The sequence below is a fragment of the Bicyclus anynana genome, chromosome 25 (genome assembly GCF_947172395.1).
Source record: "Bicyclus anynana chromosome 25, ilBicAnyn1.1, whole genome shotgun sequence".
Taxonomy (NCBI): domain Eukaryota; kingdom Metazoa; phylum Arthropoda; class Insecta; order Lepidoptera; family Nymphalidae; genus Bicyclus; species Bicyclus anynana.
The window spans coordinates 8,906,282-8,930,510 of record NC_069107.1 but is presented as its reverse complement, the minus strand read 5'-3'; the positions used below and the strand labels follow the sequence as shown (position 1 = coordinate 8,930,510).

The 24,229-nt window shown below is 35.5% G+C and overlaps 3 protein-coding genes across 4 annotated transcripts; 1 reads left to right on the top strand and 2 right to left on the bottom strand.

Moving 5' to 3' along the window:
• LOC112049594 (mucin-3A) lies at positions 1-24,083 on the bottom strand. The gene is made up of 7 exons (XM_024087538.2): positions 23,754-24,083; positions 21,148-21,231; positions 19,886-20,012; positions 19,208-19,391; positions 14,483-14,597; positions 13,311-13,595; positions 1-68 (listed from the first exon to the last, which is right to left on the bottom strand). Exons 1-7 carry the CDS (start codon positions 23,809-23,811, stop codon positions 13-15), a joined length of 909 nt encoding a protein of 302 aa, XP_023943306.2. The 5' UTR covers positions 23,812-24,083; the 3' UTR covers positions 1-12.
• Positions 16,130-18,335, top strand: LOC128199474 (leukocyte receptor cluster member 8 homolog). 2 transcript variants are annotated; one of them, XM_052889195.1, is made up of 3 exons: positions 16,130-16,565; positions 16,656-16,759; positions 17,620-18,335. In XM_052889195.1, exons 1-3 carry the CDS (start codon positions 16,334-16,336, stop codon positions 18,235-18,237), a joined length of 954 nt encoding a protein of 317 aa, XP_052745155.1. In that variant the 5' UTR covers positions 16,130-16,333; the 3' UTR covers positions 18,238-18,335. The 2 variants fall into 2 exon arrangements, with proteins under 2 accessions (XP_052745155.1, XP_052745154.1); XM_052889194.1 differs by having other exon boundaries at positions 16,132-16,759.
• Positions 16,554-19,005, bottom strand: LOC128199473 (uncharacterized). The gene is made up of 2 exons (XM_052889193.1): positions 18,350-19,005; positions 16,554-17,586 (listed from the first exon to the last, which is right to left on the bottom strand). The coding sequence occupies exons 1-2, from the start codon at positions 18,779-18,781 to the stop codon at positions 16,768-16,770; spliced, it is 1,251 nt and encodes a 416-aa protein (XP_052745153.1). The 5' UTR covers positions 18,782-19,005; the 3' UTR covers positions 16,554-16,767.
• Positions 24,084-24,229: the final 146 nt, after the last annotated feature.

Below are 24,229 nucleotides of genomic sequence, written 5' to 3'. Positions count from 1 at the left end.
TTATTTATTTATTTATTTATAGTACTGTCGATACGTGTAAGTCCACTCTATAACTTTTGGCTGCGTACCTGTAACAGTAAACAAAACATTAAACCCTCAGTAGCTCCGTGGTCGTGGCCATCAGCACCGAGAGGTCAGGGGTTCGATCCCTACCCACTTGATTATTGTCGTACTCACACGTTTTCTTAACATGACATGCCTTCAATTATACTGAGAACAATACATACATGTATATACGCTCGAAATACATACAATCTTTCTGACGCAGTCGGGTAATAGGGATGATGACAGTTTTTTAAATTTGATATAAATTAAGAGTATACTAATTAAGAGTAATGCAATTTTGTAAAAGGAACAGGGTATCTGCGATCATTACTTTCGGAGCTACAGGGATTTAAAGGGTCAGATTTGCGGCGCCGCCGCGGATCCCTGAAAAACGCTCCATACAAAATGGCACGATTTATAGTCAGATCGGGTAGGTATTTTAAACAATGTAAATAAACAAAAACAGCTGACTCAGGAGTGCTCAACATTTTACTACAGCATTATTTACGAATATTGTCATGAAATAAAACTTCCTTTGATAACCAATATTTTTTTTATTCTATATTCCTATATCCTGTTATTTATCTAACAGATAATGTTTCACTTATATTCAGGGTTCCGTAGTCAATAAAGAACCCTTATAGTTTTGTTTTTTATTATGTATAAGCAAGCATAAGGTATCCTCGACATATTTAAACACATTAATCAAAACGGTTTTCTCGGAGGACGATAAGGGTGATAGCTTCGTACGTTTCTTTTTTGGTGACGGAAACGATAGCAATGCGGAATAACTGCTCCGGCTAGTACCAGGCTCCGCTTCATTCATTTTCGTACTAAACTAAATAAAATTAATAAATTAATTAATTAAACAAATAAAAAACCCGACTGCCTATATGATACAAAAACTGAAAAGAAAAAAAACAAGCTCAGTCCAGAAGTGTAGAAAAAAATTAGAAAACAGTCGGGACCTATTATAATAAATATAATGATTTACGTCTACATTTTTTAATAGGTCCCCACTTTAGTTTAATCAGTTTTTGTATCATTTATGCAGTCGGGTTATTCGTTTATTTAATTATTTTATTTCATAATTTTTAGTTAGATAGATGGTGAATTTCGGATTTATTTGTTACGTTTGTTACAAAGTACGATAGTGTATACCTACGTCCAACCGAGGATAAGTAAATATTCAAAAAAATCTACGGAACCCTCGAATCCGACTCGCACATGTCGAGTTTTATAATCAATATATTTAATTTAGTCTATTTAAGGTATTTTATAACTACACTTCATAAACCTTATAGTCGTCCGCCTCGCGTATTATGTATATACAATTAATAAATAACGTTTTTCTAATTGTAGTTTTTTGTTGGCCATTATATACTATTTTGAAATTCTCACAAAAAGCCCTTGAATTTGATTCCCTTGTTGCAATATTTAAAAAAAAATCACCTCGATTCTATAGCATCTCACAGTCGTCTTGTTGGTTTTTTTTAATTTCACCTATCTAAGAACACTTGGGTTATTAAAACAAATCTAAGGATATCTGAATTACGTAAATCCGTTCAGCGGTTTCGAAGATATGAGGTAATAAATAATACATACAAGATACGCGCGAAAAACAAACAACAAATAAACAATAATTAACAACAACAACGAAACGAGAACAAAACGAAATAATAAAAATTACAAAGGAAGAAAATACGCACAACAGTCTGGATTTAGTTAACGAATACTGTGAGGTAGGAGTATTAGTCACAGACAACAAATAAAGTAGTGTTTTGTGCTGTGAAGTGTGTGTGTGTGAAATGTCAAATCTTCTTTCACTTAATAACACAAAATCAAAAAATTAATCATAGTATAGGTATTTCTGCAATAAATGAAAGGTAAAATTCACATTAAAATAAAAGAAAACATCTTCTTTTGATATGAAAATACGACATTTATAAAAATTATTAAAGTTATTATTTAATTTTATAAATGCACATTTAATACCCATAAAACTCAATATCTTTATTTTTCATAATGGTTTGTGACTCATGTCTGCTTGGGTTCTTTTTATGTCGTTTGTATTGTTTTTGTGCAAACTCTATATATTTAACATAGAGGAATTAGAAATGGAAATGCATCGCACCCAAATGCAGCAACAAAATTGTCTGTCGTTTTTTGAAAGGGACGAGGTAAACTCAGTCATCGAAAATATTTAACAAGAATAAATAATAAAATATTTAACAAGAATAATATAATCTGTACACAGAACGTTAAATTAATGGATCGATGTTCTGTTCGTTCGTTCGTTAGAAGAATAGAATCGATTTTTCTTTTAGATATTGTTTTTATTACAAATTTATTATAAATTATAATTATGTTTTTGACGACCTCCGTGGCGCACTGGTACGCGCGGTGGATTTACAAGACGGAGGACCTAGGTTCGATCCCCGGCTGGGCCGATTGAGAATTTCTTAATTGTGCCAGGTCTGGCTGGTTACCACCCTACCTACAAAACGTACCGCTAAGCGATTTAGCGTTCCGGTATGATGTCGTGTAGAAATCATACCGTCCATCTTAGATTGCATCATCACTTACCATCAGGTGAGACTGAAATCAAGGGCTAACATGTAAAGAATAACAAAAATAAAATAGAAATATTTTCAAATTGAACGTCACGTCATCTTTTACTGAATTAGAAGTTGTTGGCCGTTTTTCATGCCATTGAACTACTTACTACACAAACCGGAATATTTAGGGAGTTTTTTAGACGACGAAAACGATTACAACAATGAAACATCGATACAATCGAACAATCTAACGCGTTTGTTAGTTTTTTTACACGCGTTAGCCGCTCAACTATCCCAGTCGATTTTACAAACACTTCTAAATGCCCCGCTCTATATAGATAGATCGTTGATTCTTTGACAGAGAGGTAACGTCTTGCGAGGTAGGTCCTTCTATTATTGGTCCGAGATAATTAATTTATTGTTTGTGAATCCGGGCTCAAAAGGGCTAGAACCCAGAGCCGTAAAGCTTATTATTAAAAATACAATGTATGTGAATCGAAACGAAAAGTGTCGCCCTAAAAGAACCTTTTTGAGAAGTGATATTGTTGTGTAAAAAGCCTAAAGTTGTGGACTAGTCAGATCGGGTAGGTATTTTAAACAATGTAAATAAACAAAAACAGCTGACTCAGGAGTGCTCAACATTTTACTACAGCATTATTTACGAATATTGTCATGAAATAAAACTTCCTTTGATAACCAATATTTTTTTTATTCTATATTCCTATATCCTGTTATTTATCTAACAGATAATGTTTCACTTATATTCAGGGTTCCGTAGTCAATAAAGAACCCTTATAGTTTTGTTTTTTATTATGTATAAGCAAGCATAAGGTATCCTCGACATATTTAAACACATTAATCAAAACGGTTTTCTCGGAGGACGATAAGGGTGATAGCTTCGTACGTTTCTTTTTTGGTGACGGAAACGATAGCAATGCGGAATAACTGCTCCGGCTAGTACCAGGCTCCGCTTCATTCATTTTCGTACTAAACTAAATAAAATTAATAAATTAATTAATTAAACAAATAAAAAACCCGACTGCCTATATGATACAAAAACTGAAAAGAAAAAAAACAAGCTCAGTCCAGAAGTGTAGAAAAAAATTAGAAAACAGTCGGGACCTATTATAATAAATATAATGATTTACGTCTACATTTTTTAATAGGTCCCCACTTTAGTTTAATCAGTTTTTGTATCATTTATGCAGTCGGGTTATTCGTTTATTTAATTATTTTATTTCATAATTTTTAGTTAGATAGATGGTGAATTTCGGATTTATTTGTTACGTTTGTTACAAAGTACGATAGTGTATACCTACGTCCAACCGAGGATAAGTAAATATTCAAAAAAATCTACGGAACCCTCGAATCCGACTCGCACATGTCGAGTTTTATAATCAATATATTTAATTTAGTCTATTTAAGGTATTTTATAACTACACTTCATAAACCTTATAGTCGTCCGCCTCGCGTATTATGTATATACAATTAATAAATAACGTTTTTCTAATTGTAGTTTTTTGTTGGCCATTATATACTATTTTGAAATTCTCACAAAAAGCCCTTGAATTTGATTCCCTTGTTGCAATATTTAAAAAAAAATCACCTCGATTCTATAGCATCTCACAGTCGTCTTGTTGGTTTTTTTTAATTTCACCTATCTAAGAACACTTGGGTTATTAAAACAAATCTAAGGATATCTGAATTACGTAAATCCGTTCAGCGGTTTCGAAGATATGAGGTAATAAATAATACATACAAGATACGCGCGAAAAACAAACAACAAATAAACAATAATTAACAACAACAACGAAACGAGAACAAAACGAAATAATAAAAATTACAAAGGAAGAAAATACGCACAACAGTCTGGATTTAGTTAACGAATACTGTGAGGTAGGAGTATTAGTCACAGACAACAAATAAAGTAGTGTTTTGTGCTGTGAAGTGTGTGTGTGTGAAATGTCAAATCTTCTTTCACTTAATAACACAAAATCAAAAAATTAATCATAGTATAGGTATTTCTGCAATAAATGAAAGGTAAAATTCACATTAAAATAAAAGAAAACATCTTCTTTTGATATGAAAATACGACATTTATAAAAATTATTAAAGTTATTATTTAATTTTATAAATGCACATTTAATACCCATAAAACTCAATATCTTTATTTTTCATAATGGTTTGTGACTCATGTCTGCTTGGGTTCTTTTTATGTCGTTTGTATTGTTTTTGTGCAAACTCTATATATTTAACATAGAGGAATTAGAAATGGAAATGCATCGCACCCAAATGCAGCAACAAAATTGTCTGTCGTTTTTTGAAAGGGACGAGGTAAACTCAGTCATCGAAAATATTTAACAAGAATAAATAATAAAATATTTAACAAGAATAATATAATCTGTACACAGAACGTTAAATTAATGGATCGATGTTCTGTTCGTTCGTTCGTTAGAAGAATAGAATCGATTTTTCTTTTAGATATTGTTTTTATTACAAATTTATTATAAATTATAATTATGTTTTTGACGACCTCCGTGGCGCACTGGTACGCGCGGTGGATTTACAAGACGGAGGACCTAGGTTCGATCCCCGGCTGGGCCGATTGAGAATTTCTTAATTGTGCCAGGTCTGGCTGGTTACCACCCTACCTACAAAACGTACCGCTAAGCGATTTAGCGTTCCGGTATGATGTCGTGTAGAAATCATACCGTCCATCTTAGATTGCATCATCACTTACCATCAGGTGAGACTGAAATCAAGGGCTAACATGTAAAGAATAACAAAAATAAAATAGAAATATTTTCAAATTGAACGTCACGTCATCTTTTACTGAATTAGAAGTTGTTGGCCGTTTTTCATGCCATTGAACTACTTACTACACAAACCGGAATATTTAGGGAGTTTTTTAGACGACGAAAACGATTACAACAATGAAACATCGATACAATCGAACAATCTAACGCGTTTGTTAGTTTTTTTACACGCGTTAGCCGCTCAACTATCCCAGTCGATTTTACAAACACTTCTAAATGCCCCGCTCTATATAGATAGATCGTTGATTCTTTGACAGAGAGGTAACGTCTTGCGAGGTAGGTCCTTCTATTATTGGTCCGAGATAATTAATTTATTGTTTGTGAATCCGGGCTCAAAAGGGCTAGAACCCAGAGCCGTAAAGCTTATTATTAAAAATACAATGTATGTGAATCGAAACGAAAAGTGTCGCCCTAAAAGAACCTTTTTGAGAAGTGATATTGTTGTGTAAAAAGCCTAAAGTTGTGGACTAGTCAGATCGGGTAGGTATTTTAAACAATGTAAATAAACAAAAACAGCTGACTCAGGAGTGCTCAACATTTTACTACAGCATTATTTACGAATATTGTCATGAAATAAAACTTCCTTTGATAACCAATATTTTTTTTATTCTATATTCCTATATCCTGTTATTTATCTAACAGATAATGTTTCACTTATATTCAGGGTTCCGTAGTCAATAAAGAACCCTTATAGTTTTGTTTTTTATTATGTATAAGCAAGCATAAGGTATCCTCGACATATTTAAACACATTAATCAAAACGGTTTTCTCGGAGGACGATAAGGGTGATAGCTTCGTACGTTTCTTTTTTGGTGACGGAAACGATAGCAATGCGGAATAACTGCTCCGGCTAGTACCAGGCTCCGCTTCATTCATTTTCGTACTAAACTAAATAAAATTAATAAATTAATTAATTAAACAAATAAAAAACCCGACTGCCTATATGATACAAAAACTGAAAAGAAAAAAAACAAGCTCAGTCCAGAAGTGTAGAAAAAAATTAGAAAACAGTCGGGACCTATTATTTTGAATATAATGATTTACGTCTACATTTTTTAATAGGTCCCCACTTTAGTTTAATCAGTTTTTGTATCATTTATGCAGTCGGGTTATTCGTTTATTTAATTATTTTATTTCATAATTTTTAGTTAGATAGATGGTGAATTTCGGATTTATTTGTTACGTTTGTTACAAAGTACGATAGTGTATACCTACGTCCAACCGAGGATAAGTAAATATTCAAAAAAATCTACGGAACCCTCGAATCCGACTCGCACATGTCGAGTTTTATAATCAATATATTTAATTTAGTCTATTTAAGGTATTTTATAACTACACTTCATAAACCTTATAGTCGTCCGCCTCGCGTATTATGTATATACAATTAATAAATAACGTTTTTCTAATTGTAGTTTTTTGTTGGCCATTATATACTATTTTGAAATTCTCACAAAAAGCCCTTGAATTTGATTCCCTTGTTGCAATATTTAAAAAAAAATCACCTCGATTCTATAGCATCTCACAGTCGTCTTGTTGGTTTTTTTTAATTTCACCTATCTAAGAACACTTGGGTTATTAAAACAAATCTAAGGATATCTGAATTACGTAAATCCGTTCAGCGGTTTCGAAGATATGAGGTAATAAATAATACATACAAGATACGCGCGAAAAACAAACAACAAATAAACAATAATTAACAACAACAACGAAACGAGAACAAAACGAAATAATAAAAATTACAAAGGAAGAAAATACGCACAACAGTCTGGATTTAGTTAACGAATACTGTGAGGTAGGAGTATTAGTCACAGACAACAAATAAAGTAGTGTTTTGTGCTGTGAAGTGTGTGTGTGTGAAATGTCAAATCTTCTTTCACTTAATAACACAAAATCAAAAAATTAATCATAGTATAGGTATTTCTGCAATAAATGAAAGGTAAAATTCACATTAAAATAAAAGAAAACATCTTCTTTTGATATGAAAATACGACATTTATAAAAATTATTAAAGTTATTATTTAATTTTATAAATGCACATTTAATACCCATAAAACTCAATATCTTTATTTTTCATAATGGTTTGTGACTCATGTCTGCTTGGGTTCTTTTTATGTCGTTTGTATTGTTTTTGTGCAAACTCTATATATTTAACATAGAGGAATTAGAAATGGAAATGCATCGCACCCAAATGCAGCAACAAAATTGTCTGTCGTTTTTTGAAAGGGACGAGGTAAACTCAGTCATCGAAAATATTTAACAAGAATAAATAATAAAATATTTAACAAGAATAATATAATCTGTACACAGAACGTTAAATTAATGGATCGATGTTCTGTTCGTTCGTTCGTTAGAAGAATAGAATCGATTTTTCTTTTAGATATTGTTTTTATTACAAATTTATTATAAATTATAATTATGTTTTTGACGACCTCCGTGGCGCACTGGTACGCGCGGTGGATTTACAAGACGGAGGACCTAGGTTCGATCCCCGGCTGGGCCGATTGAGAATTTCTTAATTGTGCCAGGTCTGGCTGGTTACCACCCTACCTACAAAACGTACCGCTAAGCGATTTAGCGTTCCGGTATGATGTCGTGTAGAAATCATACCGTCCATCTTAGATTGCATCATCACTTACCATCAGGTGAGACTGAAATCAAGGGCTAACATGTAAAGAATAACAAAAATAAAATAGAAATATTTTCAAATTGAACGTCACGTCATCTTTTACTGAATTAGAAGTTGTTGGCCGTTTTTCATGCCATTGAACTACTTACTACACAAACCGGAATATTTAGGGAGTTTTTTAGACGACGAAAACGATTACAACAATGAAACATCGATACAATCGAACAATCTAACGCGTTTGTTAGTTTTTTTACACGCGTTAGCCGCTCAACTATCCCAGTCGATTTTACAAACACTTCTAAATGCCCCGCTCTATATAGATAGATCGTTGATTCTTTGACAGAGAGGTAACGTCTTGCGAGGTAGGTCCTTCTATTATTGGTCCGAGATAATTAATTTATTGTTTGTGAATCCGGGCTCAAAAGGGCTAGAACCCAGAGCCGTAAAGCTTATTATTAAAAATACAATGTATGTGAATCGAAACGAAAAGTGTCGCCCTAAAAGAACCTTTTTGAGAAGTGATATTGTTGTGTAAAAAGCCTAAAGTTGTGGACTAGTCAGATCGGGTAGGTATTTTAAACAATGTAAATAAACAAAAACAGCTGACTCAGGAGTGCTCAACATTTTACTACAGCATTATTTACGAATATTGTCATGAAATAAAACTTCCTTTGATAACCAATATTTTTTTTATTCTATATTCCTATATCCTGTTATTTATCTAACAGATAATGTTTCACTTATATTCAGGGTTCCGTAGTCAATAAAGAACCCTTATAGTTTTGTTTTTTATTATGTATAAGCAAGCATAAGGTATCCTCGACATATTTAAACACATTAATCAAAACGGTTTTCTCGGAGGACGATAAGGGTGATAGCTTCGTACGTTTCTTTTTTGGTGACGGAAACGATAGCAATGCGGAATAACTGCTCCGGCTAGTACCAGGCTCCGCTTCATTCATTTTCGTACTAAACTAAATAAAATTAATAAATTAATTAATTAAACAAATAAAAAACCCGACTGCCTATATGATACAAAAACTGAAAAGAAAAAAAACAAGCTCAGTCCAGAAGTGTAGAAAAAAATTAGAAAACAGTCGGGACCTATTATATTGAATATAATGATTTACGTCTACATTTTTTAATAGGTCCCCACTTTAGTTTAATCAGTTTTTGTATCATTTATGCAGTCGGGTTATTCGTTTATTTAATTATTTTATTTCATAATTTTTAGTTAGATAGATGGTGAATTTCGGATTTATTTGTTACGTTTGTTACAAAGTACGATAGTGTATACCTACGTCCAACCGAGGATAAGTAAATATTCAAAAAAATCTACGGAACCCTCGAATCCGACTCGCACATGTCGAGTTTTATAATCAATATATTTAATTTAGTCTATTTAAGGTATTTTATAACTACACTTCATAAACCTTATAGTCGTCCGCCTCGCGTATTATGTATATACAATTAATAAATAACGTTTTTCTAATTGTAGTTTTTTGTTGGCCATTATATACTATTTTGAAATTCTCACAAAAAGCCCTTGAATTTGATTCCCTTGTTGCAATATTTAAAAAAAAATCACCTCGATTCTATAGCATCTCACAGTCGTCTTGTTGGTTTTTTTTAATTTCACCTATCTAAGAACACTTGGGTTATTAAAACAAATCTAAGGATATCTGAATTACGTAAATCCGTTCAGCGGTTTCGAAGATATGAGGTAATAAATAATACATACAAGATACGCGCGAAAAACAAACAACAAATAAACAATAATTAACAACAACAACGAAACGAGAACAAAACGAAATAATAAAAATTACAAAGGAAGAAAATACGCACAACAGTCTGGATTTAGTTAACGAATACTGTGAGGTAGGAGTATTAGTCACAGACAACAAATAAAGTAGTGTTTTGTGCTGTGAAGTGTGTGTGTGTGAAATGTCAAATCTTCTTTCACTTAATAACACAAAATCAAAAAATTAATCATAGTATAGGTATTTCTGCAATAAATGAAAGGTAAAATTCACATTAAAATAAAAGAAAACATCTTCTTTTGATATGAAAATACGACATTTATAAAAATTATTAAAGTTATTATTTAATTTTATAAATGCACATTTAATACCCATAAAACTCAATATCTTTATTTTTCATAATGGTTTGTGACTCATGTCTGCTTGGGTTCTTTTTATGTCGTTTGTATTGTTTTTGTGCAAACTCTATATATTTAACATAGAGGAATTAGAAATGGAAATGCATCGCACCCAAATGCAGCAACAAAATTGTCTGTCGTTTTTTGAAAGGGACGAGGTAAACTCAGTCATCGAAAATATTTAACAAGAATAAATAATAAAATATTTAACAAGAATAATATAATCTGTACACAGAACGTTAAATTAATGGATCGATGTTCTGTTCGTTCGTTCGTTAGAAGAATAGAATCGATTTTTCTTTTAGATATTGTTTTTATTACAAATTTATTATAAATTATAATTATGTTTTTGACGACCTCCGTGGCGCACTGGTACGCGCGGTGGATTTACAAGACGGAGGACCTAGGTTCGATCCCCGGCTGGGCCGATTGAGAATTTCTTAATTGTGCCAGGTCTGGCTGGTTACCACCCTACCTACAAAACGTACCGCTAAGCGATTTAGCGTTCCGGTATGATGTCGTGTAGAAATCATACCGTCCATCTTAGATTGCATCATCACTTACCATCAGGTGAGACTGAAATCAAGGGCTAACATGTAAAGAATAACAAAAATAAAATAGAAATATTTTCAAATTGAACGTCACGTCATCTTTTACTGAATTAGAAGTTGTTGGCCGTTTTTCATGCCATTGAACTACTTACTACACAAACCGGAATATTTAGGGAGTTTTTTAGACGACGAAAACGATTACAACAATGAAACATCGATACAATCGAACAATCTAACGCGTTTGTTAGTTTTTTTACACGCGTTAGCCGCTCAACTATCCCAGTCGATTTTACAAACACTTCTAAATGCCCCGCTCTATATAGATAGATCGTTGATTCTTTGACAGAGAGGTAACGTCTTGCGAGGTAGGTCCTTCTATTATTGGTCCGAGATAATTAATTTATTGTTTGTGAATCCGGGCTCAAAAGGGCTAGAACCCAAGGCCGTAAAGCTTATTATTAAAAATACAATGTATGTGAATCGAAACGAAAAGTGTCGCCCTAAAAGAACCTTTTTGAGAAGTGATATTGTTGTGTAAAAAGCCTAAAGTTGTGGACTATAGTGACTTCGTTGGCTCGCTGATCGTTAGGTTTGTATGGGCGTTCAAACAAAATCACTAATATCTTTGTTATTTGTGCGTTTATGTTTATAGTTCATTAATTGAAAAATGTTACATTTAATGTAAGGAAGGTAAAACTGTATGAATTTTCATCTAATTACGATAAAAAAATTTAATAGATTTTGAAATTCTTATTTATTTTGCAAATATCCAGACAATCTTTGCTTTTTATGTATAAATTAGCTAACATTGACCTTATTTACCCCAATGTATCATAAAAATCAATGTATTCATTATCTCGAAATTACACTAAAGAACACATCACAAATAATTGTGTGAACGTTAAATAGGTTGATGAAAGAAAACCATAGATTCTTGAATACCAACAATGATAGATTACGCCCGAAATTAATAATGCATCTCCAATCTAAGATGCAAATTAATCTTAGACTGTTGCCAATCGCTCGATCGATATCTAATTTTCGTGCCAATACTATGCAATCTCAATTTTTAGTTCAGACGGATGGCAAGCAAGGTAAAAATATAGCCTATGACACTTGTACACAACATTTTGAGGAAAATTGAGGAGTATTGAGATTGAGGTGTTTTTCTTTTTATTATTCTTTACAAGTTAGCCCTTGATTACAATCTCACCTGATGGTAAGATGGCAAGTGATGATGCAATCTAAGATGGAAGCGGGCTAACTTGTTAGGAGGAGGATGAAAATCTACACCCCCTTCGGTTTCTACACGACCGAGGCCGTCAAACTTTAGTTAGCTTGGTATGGACATGTAATGCGTAGGGAGGAAAATTACATTACTAGAAAAATGTTGAATGTGCAAGTGGAAGGACATAAGAGGAGAGGAAGGCCAAAGAAGAGATGGTTGGATTGTGTGAAAGAGGACATGTGTGTAAAAGGAATGGAAAAGATCGACATATTTTTCCGACCCCACTTAAGTGGGATAAGGGTAAGGAGATGATGATGACTCGTACACAACAAGGCAAAAAAGAAAATTGCCACAAAGACCTTTGGCAAAAGGGATAAAATTAATAGCAGATGTTTTTATAAACAAAACATTATACCTGCTAAATCACACATCTATAGATTAGTTTCGTTATCTACCCATATTCGGCTCACTGCTAAGCACGAGTCAACAGTACATCATGCTGGCCCAATGCGGATTGACAGACTTTACACACGCAGAGAATTATGAAAATTCTCTGGTATGCAGGTTTCCTCACGATGTTTTCCTTCACTGTTTGAGACACGAGATATTAAATTTCTTAAAATGCACTTAACTGAAAAGTTGTAGATGCATTTCCGGGGCTGGATTCGAACCCACACCCTCCGGAATCGGACCTACCTAGATTAGTTTACCTCAATTGATTTAATCCCAATAAAACCTTCGGCCAAAGTTGCGCATTGGTACTTATCGACTCTATCGCTTATTTAGTGCAATATTTTTTAACCTCTCTGGTCTGATTCTGTTTACTCTTCCTACAGTCGTAATCTCGCATCCTGTGACTTTTAACTCAGCTCAATGATGAAATATAAACTAAAATGGCAGTGGTATTCTAATGCCATCCAACTAATTTAAGCCAGGAACTTGGTGAGAAGTCTCGAAAAAAATATATATTTTTTTTTTTATTCTTTATAAGTTAGCCCTTGACTACACTCTCACCTGATGGTAAGTGATGATGCAGTCTAAGATGGAAGCGGGCTAACTTGTTAGGAGGAGGATGAAAATCCACACCCATTTCGGTTTCTACACGGCATCGTACCGGAACGCTAAATCGCTTGGCGGTACGTCTTTGCCGGTAGGGTGGTAACTAGCCACGGCCGAAGCCTCCCACCAGCAAAAAAAAAAAAAAATTTTGGTCAGTTTCGGGGTGTAGAATAGAGTAGAAGTGTAGTTTAGCAAATAGAAATCATTTTCAGAAATGCCAAAGTTTAGTAACCAAATCTCAAAACTTTCATATTAGCCTAGATAATTACCGTTAAGCCATGAAAGTTGTCCCATTGCCGGAAAAACCATTGTTATTGGCGGCGGAGCTGTTGTCATCGGTACTGTGGCCGCTGTTGTTGCTGACTGAGTTGTTGTTGTCGGCGGTAATGGTGTTGTTGATGGCAAATCTTCTGTTGTTGATGGTAAATCTTCTGTTGTTGATGGCAAATCTTTTGTTGTTGATGGTAAATCTTCTGTTGTTGATGATAAATCTTCTGTTGTTGTTGATGACGGTTCTGTTGTTGTTACTGTTTGCAGGTCTTCGTTTCGGTTTACTAGTACAGTCATTGAAAGCCAAAATTAGCCCCTACCTCCGATTTCGTTGAACCATAGATTTGGATGAAAATTTGGAATTAAGTATGTTTTGCCCTCTACTTCAAATTGACATGTGCTTGTCTTGCGCATTTTTCATTTTAGGGGTGAAATCCACCCCTTATGTTAAAAATGGGAAAAATGCCAATAGTCCACCACGCTGGCCAAATCCGGATTGGCAGACTTCACATACGCAGAGAATTAAGAAAATTCTCTAGCATGCAGGTTTCCTCACGATGTTTTCCTTCACAATTTGAGACACGTGATATTTAATTTCTTAAAATGCACACAACTGAAAAGTTGAATGTGCATGTCCGTGCATGGACCGGATTCGAACACACACCCTCCAGAATCGGAGTCTGCCTCCGATTATATGCACTGGGCTATCACGTCCACGGTCCAGATCCTCCACAGATAATAATTATTGTCGAAAAATTCATTATGTTTTATCTATACTAATATTATAAAGAGGAAAACTTTGTTTGTATGTTTGTTTGTTTGTAATGAATAGCCTCAAAAACTACTGGACCGATTTTAAAAATTCTTTCACCATTCGAAAGCTACATTATCCACAAGTAACATAGGCTTTTTAGGCAATTTTATTTTGGAAAAAATACGGTTCCGTAAAATATTTGGGTTTTTCGGTTTTCACAAGGTGTTAAAATTAAACAGAAAGGTAGGTGTAGGATAGGGATAGGGGTAGGGTAGGGGTAGGGGTAGGTTAGGGGTAGGATAGGGGTAGTTTAAAGTTTACATCGAGTTTCACGCGCACGAAGTCGCGGGCGTCCGCTAGTTTATAATATATTAAGGATCTGACCATCACAAATAGGTGGTGTAGAAGGGGTCTTACCAGGTGGAGGGGTTACAGATGCGTTGGCTGCTTCAACGCACTTTTTTCCTCGAAATATTTCATATTTTTCTAAACAGACGAATGTCAATTCACTGGCGGAAGCTTCGATTACGATCTGATAAATAAAATATGTATGCATTATCCATAGGAATGTTTAATTTCATTTCATTTATTGTTTAAGCAATTTTAGAGTAGGTAATGCATTTTTTTTTATTCTTCACAAGTTAGCCCTTGTACTACAATCTCTCCCGATGGCAAGTGATGATGTAATCTAAGATGGAAGCGGGCTAACTTGTTAGGAGGAGGATTAAAATCCACACTCCTTTTCGGTTTCTACACGACATCGTACCGGAACGCTAAATCGCTTGGCGGTACGTCTTTGACGTTTTTAACGGCCTCCGTGGCGCAGTGGTATGCGCGGTGGATTTACAAGACGGATGTCCTGGGTTCGATCCCCGGCTGGGCAGATTAAGAATTTCTTAATTTGTCCAGGTCTGGCTGGTGGGAGGCTTCGGCCGTGGCTAGTTACCACCCTACCGGCAAAGACGTACCGCCAAGCGATTTAGCGTTCCGGTACGATGCCGTGTAGAAACTGAAAGGGGTGAGGATTTTCTTCCTCCTCCTAACAAGTTAGCCCACTTCCATCTTAGACTGCATCATCACTTACCATCAGGTGAGATTGTACTCAAGGGCTAACTTGTAAAGAATAAAAAAATAAAAAATTGTCGGAAGGGTGGTAAGCCACGGCTGAAGCCTCCTACCAGCCAGACCTGGACCAATTAAGAAAATCTCAATCGGCCCAGCCGGGGATCGAACCCAGGACCTCCGTCATGTAAATCCACCGCTGCGCCACGGAGGCCATCAAAATGCAATACAATACAATACAATACAATACAATCCTTTATTTGCTGATACAGTTTACAAGGTCTTAACAAATAAATATAATCTGTTCTGTATCACGCCCGATTGGCATGCAAAATATTAGTTACATTTACAGTAAATATTATGTCTTTCCAGAAATTACTTTTAATAATGAATAGAAGAACAATATTAATTAATTTGAAAAAAAGAAAATACAAATAAAAAATAAATGAATCAAAAATCAATTTACATCATATTGTCAAAAGAATAAATTTATATTAAAATGTCAAAGTTAAAAATTCATTTATGTCATAAAACGCATTGTCCAGGAGAAACCTACGCAGATTATTTTTAAAACTAATTAAATTGTTCTCCTGTCTTATACGCTTTGGTAATTTATTATATATTCTAATAATCATCATGCAGATGCTCTTATTTAGGAAAGCAGTGTGGTGGGGAGGAAACCGAAATCTATCTCTGCAACGCTCACGATTATGCCTTTGAAATAATCTGTCGTTCGTTCTCAGAAATAATGCGATTTCAAATATATATAGGGATGTCACAGTAAATATCTTTAATTTTTTAAAATAGGGTCTACAACTTTCCCTTTTCTGCAATCCACATATTGCTCTTATGCATCTTTTTTGTGCAACAAAGACATTTGTCAAATTTTTTTGTGTTTGGAATGCATCTTTGAAATCGGTTAAATTTGTTGTTGTAAAGATTTCATTAGCCGCGTACTGACTGAGCGAGCAGCCTCGCGAGGCAGCCGCGCGAGGCAAATCCTCGGTCGGTCAAGACCCGCCTCGGCCGAGGCAAACGCACGCGCTGCCTCGCCCGAGCGTGCCGCGACCCGAGCCAAACGTTGTCGGTTTTTGTCCATGCTCAAAGGCGCCTCAGTACGTTTGCCGCGCGCACTCAAGACGGTCGTGTTTTGCCTCGCTTGTTCGACGAATACGGAATAGAGAACATAAGTATAATTATATTATCATGAATAGAGAACAGTGTCTCAAATTAATACATTTATATGGAGAATATAAACTACTTTGGGATGCGCAATGTCCTAATTATACCAACAGAGGACTAAGAGAAGATGCGTGGAATAACATAAATCGTGAAATGAACATTCCAATAATGGATTTAAAAAAAAAGATGGAGTCTTTGCTAGGATCCTATAGGAGGGAAAGGTCACGTGAAAAGAAAAGCCGTATCACAGGATCAGGTATGTTTATGTTTATTATTATGTTTTCGTACAGTCATTACATATTTATAGTCAGTCGTACAAATTTAATTAATTTATTATTTATTACAGGTCGTGGTGACATATATAAATCAAATTGGTACGCCTATGAAGCTTTCAGCTTCCTGGGCGATAGAAACCATCCAGGAAATACTCAAGATACTTTACCTGAAGACGTGAGTATTTACTGATAATTATTCTGCCAAGCAATTGCTCCATTTGTAATAAAATGTCTCCCTAAATGTGAACGTATTTCTTTTAAATCTGTTGGCCCTCGCCGTGGCATAGCTCGAATAGGTAGCATTGATGACATTTCTGTATCCTGCCGCCATCGCCCGGGTATTATTGTTCCTTCAGCTTCGACATCAAATGATCCCGGGGCAGTAAACCTTTGAGAGGCCTCTTGATCCCTTCGCAAGTAGTTATATAAGTATATAGTAGTTAACACGACTTTTGTAGCTTTTTCTGGTTCCAATAGTATGGGCTTCCTCAATACTCTGAACACAGAACTTAAAATGCCAAAAGCATTTTCCACAACTCTCCTTGCTCTGGACAGTCGGTAATTAAAGATCCTTTCCATTGAACCTCGATTTGGAGTACCTTCATAAGGTTTCATTGTGTACTCATCCAATGCAAATGCTTTATCGGCCAAAATAAAATACGGCACTGCAGTTTCATAAGGTATTTGTAAGATTTCTGGCGGAGGAATATTAAGTTCCCTTCTTTCAAGTTTTTTATATAAATTGGTATTTTTAAACACACCGCCATCTGATATACGACCTTTGCTACCAACATCTACATACAGGAATTTATAATTGGCGTCAACTAAAGCAAATAGGACTATACTGGGAAACAATTTGTAACAATCGAAATCATTGCCACTATTTATAGGCGATTGTAATATAACATGTTTCCCATCCATTGCTGCAATAGCATGCGGAAAATTCCATTTTGTCTCAAATTCTCTTGCTATAGTAAGCCACTCTTCTTCGGATGATGGTATCTGTAATTAAAATTATGATTTTTCACCCTACAGAATGCATGTCACAGTGAAATTCAAAATGATGGAAGTCAAAGTAAAACTCGAAATGATGGCAGTGAAAATGAAACTCAAAATAGTGGCAGTCAAAGTGAAACTCAAAATCAAGTCGGTAATGAAAATACAGTTAAAGAAACCAGAAATGAATATACGAGAGCAAAGAAGAGAACTAAAAGAACTGAGCCAAATGATTTAACTGATAATGCTATATCAGAAGCCTTAACACTATTACAACAGTGTGCAAGTGATAGTGCTGCTTCGGAAAAACATGACTCCTACGATGTTTATGGGCAATATGTCGCAAATGAGTTGCGAAAATATGACGCTTTTACTTTAGCACATGTAAAGCATGCTATAAATAAAATTATTTTCGAAGCGGACATGGGAGCATACCCATCATACACTGGTTATTATACTCAATCATACAGTGGGCTAAACAGTTCCAATAATACGTCTTGTCTTTCTTCCTCACCGATGCCTCCTCAATCACCGATGCCTCCTCAATCACAGATGCCTCCTACCTCACCGATGCCTCCTACCTCACCGATGCCTCCTACCCCACCGATCCCTCCTACCTCACCGATGCCCCCTCCGCCTCCTCATCCTCATTGTTAGATAAGTACTTGTTTAATTAAGCGTTTCATATTAATTGTCTTTTTGTCTATTTGTCATGTTGTAATAATTAATAAAAATGTACGAAAAATGGAATAAAATTATTTTATTTTACCTTAACATAATCCCTTAGCACATCGATTAACGCATCACAAACTTCATGAACGATTACTGATATTCTTTGTTTTGATATACGAAACAGATACTGCAAACTGGTATAAGAATCTCCCGTGGCCAAAAATCTTAACGTAACCAACAATCTTTCCCTTGCGGTTATTGCTTCTCGAAAATTTGTGTCCTTCTTGCTTATTTTGGCGTTTATAAGAGAGTACAGATGTTCAAATTCAATTTTATTCATTCTAGTGAAATTGCTTTCTGCGTCATCAAAGCACAGCTCTTCAAATATTCTGTTTCCAGCTTGAAATCTGTTTTTGTATAACGTTTTTATCCAAAAATGTTTAGATTTTTTTCTTTTCTTTTTTTGTACAAGTTGATGAATCAGTATAAAGGCAGTGGTGGCGATAGCCTTCCGAACGCACGGCCTCATGATAATCTTAATCTAAACTGAATATGCGCTACTCGCGCGTGGCTTCTGTTCGACTTGTGAGTAACTACTGAGCGTTCGAGTCTTTTGCTCAGCCTCGGTCTGGCTCGGCTTTGCCGCGCGCGGCAGTCTCATGTGTATTAAATTACAGAATGAGGCTGCCTCGCGCGGCAAACGTTGCGAGGCAAACGTCCGAGGCTGCCTCGCGAAGCTGCTCACTCAGTCAGTACGCGGCCATTTACATTTACTTTTTTTATACTTAAGATTTAAAATATTTTTATAAATACAACCGACTTGAAAAACGCAAACGTATGTAGGAAACTAAAAAACTAAAAATAGCATTTTATAATGTTCTACCTGTTGATCAGTTAAAATTCGTAATTGAGGTAAATAATGAATAAGAGTGGATAAAAACAATTATTTTCGTACCTGGAACTTTTCTGCATAACCTGGAAGAAACATTGATACAGGATTCAAATGCATCGGTATGAGTGCATTGCCATTATATGCTGTTTCATGTATAATATATTTTCTTTTTATCTCTTCGGTAGACGCGAGTAACCCGTTCACTCCAATTGACACCGGCACTTGGTAGACTCTGAGTTTTATATCGCTATTAAACAGTAAATAGGTATTAAGTTGATTGATAGGGTTCAGGAATATTGGTCACACAGCGGGCGATGGAACGAGCTATGTTAGGAGTATCTCTGCGTGATCGAATCAGAAATGAGGAGATCCGCAGAAGAACCAAAGTCATCGACATAGCTCAACGAGTTGCAAAGCTGACGTGGCAATGGGCGGGGCACATAGTGCGAAGAGCCGATGGACGTTGGGGTCCCAAAGTGCTGGAATGGCGACCCCGCACTAGTAAGCGCAGTGTTGGACGACCCCCCACCAGGTGGACTGACGACATCAAGCGAGTCGCAGGGATTCGCTGGATGCAGGTGGCTCAGTATCGTGATGTTTGGAAGTCCCTACAAAAGGCCTATGTCCTGCAGTGGACGTCCACCGGCTGATATGATGATGATGATGATGAGGAATATTGGTTATTATGGGGGTCACAAAAAATGGATGAGATATTATAATCAATTTATGTATACCACTTACTACCCATCGTGACTGCACTCCAAGTGGAAACAACCATCCTCCACTAAAACATAGTCGTAAATGGGAGAGACCAAGCGTGCTGTTCTGTACGCGTCGTCATCAAAAAAGGCGTAGATCCCAACAGAAACTGTAAAAAATTTAATAAAAAATATAACCGACTTAAATACGTACTCATTAAACTAAAAAGTGAAAAATAACATTATCATATGATAATGTTATTTTTCTCTTTTCACCTGCTGATCAGTATGGAGGCGGTGCTGTTTGTACTAACTGAACATTTTGGTACCTTAATTAAACCTTATGATGTAATTCCAAAAGGTAGCTTCTGTAAACCGATGATGAGTTATCTTAACTGTGCTTCATCTTCATCACCAGACCCCTAATGGCAGTCACAACCTATGTAGGTAAAAAAATCTCACCAATACAAATGAATCAAGCCTAAACACAAAGTAGGTACCGTAAACCATTAAAGAGTTCACTTAATTGACCTTAGTCTTCATCACCAGACCCCTAATGACAGACACTTCCCATCTAGGTAAAAAGTTCTCAGCAATACGAACTAATCAAGCCCAAACACAAGGTAGTTACCGTAAACCGTTAAGGAGTTCCCTTGATTGTCCTTGGTCTTCACCAGCAGACCCCTAATGACAATCACAACCTATCTAGGTGGAAAGTTCTCATTAATATTATTAATGAGAACTTAAATTAAGAAATTAAATATCACGTGTCTCAAACGGTGAAGGAAAACATCGTAAGGAAACCTGCACGCTAGAGAATTTCTTAAATCTCTGCGCGTGTGAAGTCTGCCAATTCGCATTGGCCTACCCCTCTCATTCTGAGAGGAGACTCGAGGTCAGCAGTGAGCCGTATATGGGTTGATAACGATGGTAAAAGAATAAAGTAAAACATTTTTAGTACATTTTTCATTCCTCTATCGTTCTTAAAAGTTAGCACAATTTCGGAGTTCTCCGTTATTGCACTCACAAATAAAAAGTATAATTTGTACAAAATTTTACCAACTTTTGTTAATATTTTGTACAAAGTATATATTTTTTCAAAGCATGCTAAGGCGGTCTTATCGATCTTTTCTATTCAATTTTGAAGAAGATGATAAGTTATAATACTTAATTAGTATGACATAGGTAGGCAAATTAAAGTACAATTTTCGTGAAACATCTATGTAAGGAGGTCAAAGTAAATAGTAATTTAACTTCTAAATTAAATTACTATTTTTGTCCAATTTTGTCTAAACAGCGGCTTACCATTATAAAAATTCCATTGAACGTCAGCACTTTCGTCATTCCTCCAACCGCAGAGTGTATCATTGAAGTCGCAACGTAAAGGTGCTGAAATCAATTAAAAGAATTACTTTTTAGGTGTCAACCGATGGTGAGTATTATTAATAATATTAATTTACTATGAAACACGGGTAATCCAAACTTTTTGGATTGTATTGCGTAGAATAAACCAGCTCATGACGAAGGGCCCCGTATGGGTTCGAAACTAGTTGGGCAAACTCCGACGTTGTATTACTGAAGTTTAAGCCGTAATTACCTTCAAATAATTAATTTGTTGGTTTGCTATTTATGTATTTTGTACATTGACCTCTTTAGTAGGTATAATTGGGTTTAGTATGCACCAAACTTCGAGTCCGCTATGACATTGATTATTGCAATGTGCAACACACCACAGAATGCATAGTCATCAAGTCAAAGTCAAAGTCAAAATTCATTTATTTCAAATAGGCTTAGTTTACAAGCTCTTTCGAAACGTCATATTAAACTTAAGATAATGGTGATAATAATCATTTGAAAACTTAAAATTAAAGTTACGAGGGTTCCAAACGCGCCTTGGTCCGAGAAGAGCCCACAACAAACTCAGCCAAGGTTTTTTTTTATATAATGACTAGCGGACGCCCGCGACTTCGTCCGCGTGAAATTCGATGTCAACTTTACTACTACCCCTGCCCTACCCCTACCCTACCACTACCCCAACTCTACCCCTACCCTACCCAACCCCTACCTCTACCCTACCTCTACCCCCACCATACCCCTACCCTACCGCTACCCTACCCCAAACCTACCCCTACCCTACCCCTACCTTACCTATACCCTACCCCTATCCTACCCCTACCCTCCCCGTACCCTATCCCACCCGGACCCCTATCTCACACCTATCCTACCCCTACCCTACCACTTCCCTATTCTACCCGTACCTCTACCCCTACCCTACCCCGGCCCTACCCCTACGCTACCTCTACACTACCCCTACGCTTCCCTACCCGTTCCCTACCCTACTCTATAAATGCTCTATCTTACTCCTACCCTTAGCAAAATCGGTCCAGCCCTTCGAGAGTGGTGCAATGACCAAGGAAAATAGAGACTTCTATGCTAATTACATAAAGAGGCAAAGTTTGTGAGGTTGTAGGAGGTAATATCTGGATCTACTCGACCGATTTGGAAAATTGTTTTACCAATAGAAAGCTACGTTATTTGCGAGTGTCATAGGCTTTGTTTGATCCCCATATTCACACGGGAACGGGAACTACGTAAATGAAAGCGCGGGGCGTCACATAGCGGAATTTCTACGTGCATTTAGAAATTTTGTATTATCTCCGAAACTATTTAACTAATTAACATACTGTAAAGGGCAAATCTTATCTCCATAATATCCTTGTGATTATTAAATAATTTATTTTGATAAGGATTTAAGTTTAGTAGTAGAAAAAATTACGTAAACCTAAGTATATAAAATTAATATTTTTTAAAACACTAAATGTGCTATATCTGCTAAAATATAGAAGATAGATACATGGTATCGCGGACTTTTTTGTAGAACTTTTAAAGGTACATAAAGCCTCCATACATTGATTTCAATTTTACACAATGGATAAGGCAGCGCATGCGCATAAGTCTGTTTTTGATGAATTTCGGTCCGACCTGTAAGACAAAAACTGTGATAACTCGGCTATTATATATGATACCAATATAAAACTATATATGCCTATAGCACTCCCCGATAATGTAGCGTTCTACTGGTGAAAGAATTTTTGAAATCGGACCAGTAGTTCCGAAGATTACCCCATTTAAAGAATGTTACAAACTTACAAACTTACAAACTTTACCTCTTTATAATATTAGTATAGATGCAAGGACAGATACTGTATGACGCTACGGGTGATTGTATCATTATTTTGTGGTAGAGGAAACATCTCGAGCAGGACTTGTGATCTTGGGTGTAGGTTTGAGGGATCCCTTCAAAATACATACACAATCACTTCCCTGTCCGATATGTTCTCCATGCCCACACTTAACAATTTATGATCAATAATTACAATACAAAACATTATTTGTTATAGAATAAGTTTCTATACTAAGTTTATTTTTTATTAGTTTGTATTTCGACATCTGTCAAATGGAATTGTAAGAAAACAAAGGATTAAATAAACAGTTATATATATCACGCAATGGTCTTTTACTACATATTGCCCAAAATCACTAACGCGACTAGCAGCGTGACGGTGTTCACGCTGCCTAACAGAAAACTGAGCTCAAGTTACAAATACCTCTCCTCCACAATAACATAAATAATGAATGTTAGTTCCACACGTAATCGAGGAACTCGTAGAAACTGCGCGTACGTCCGGTGCTTAGAACGGACTCGAAGTTTGGTGTATACTATACTTGGTTGTACTTGTAAATAAACCTAGCAGAGAGTCTTGAGCTCTAATTATACTAAATCATAAATAAGTTTTTACTATTAAAGTGTATGTGTCTCAAATCGTGCCAAGTTGAATTCATTCAGTAGTTAAGTTTATTATAAGTGATTGTCACATTTCAAAAAATAATTGAGAATTGCTTCAACTCACCTTCGTCAGCATTAATGGAACCCAAAATAAACAACAGTAATAAACATGGAGCAAACATATTGAAGTCTACGACAAGCTAAATGTTTAAAAATCCCAAATTTGTTTATAATGTTAACACATAATGACTAGTGATATAGTAATAAACAGAACTGGAAGTTTCAAGTACATTTATACCCCTTATCTCAGGGGCGAAAGTATACCGTAAAATAGATTGGAGTTGGCTGTATGTGCGTATTTAAATTTTTAAGTGTTCCGTACATCAAAAAGAACAAACGAAACCCTTATAACATCACTTTGTAGTCCGTCTGTCTGTCTGTCAAGACTTTATTTCTTGAATGCGTGCAAGTATCAAGTTGAAATTGAAACAGTACACACAACAGGATAATTTCGCTATCTTTGACGTATGCTACGAGTAGGTGTCATATTAATGAGCCATTTTCCTCTAAAGGTGTTGAAAAAATCTCAAACAAGTGGAT

Coding starts and splice junctions, on each gene's coding strand:
- LOC128199473 (XM_052889193.1), bottom strand. CDS start 18,781: ATGAGGCCGTGCGTTCGGAAGGCTATCGCCACCACTGCCTTTATACTG. Junction 17,587..18,349: donor TGCTAAGGGATTATGTTAAG/GTAAAATAAAAT, acceptor TTTTAATTACAG/ATACCATCATCCGAAGAAGA.
- LOC112049594 (XM_024087538.2), bottom strand. CDS start 23,811: ATGTTTGCTCCATGTTTATTACTGTTGTTTATTTTGGGTTCCATTAAT. Junction 20,013..21,147: donor TCAATGGAATTTTTATAATG/GTAAGCCGCTGT, acceptor AATTTTTTACAG/TTTCTGTTGGGATCTACGCC. Junction 14,598..19,207: donor GTTATGCAGAAAAGTTCCAG/GTACGAAAATAA, acceptor TTTATTTATCAG/ATCGTAATCGAAGCTTCCGC.
- LOC128199474 (XM_052889194.1), top strand. CDS start 16,334: ATGAATAGAGAACAGTGTCTCAAATTAATACATTTATATGGAGAATAT. Junction 16,760..17,619: donor AAGATACTTTACCTGAAGAC/GTGAGTATTTAC, acceptor TTCACCCTACAG/AATGCATGTCACAGTGAAAT.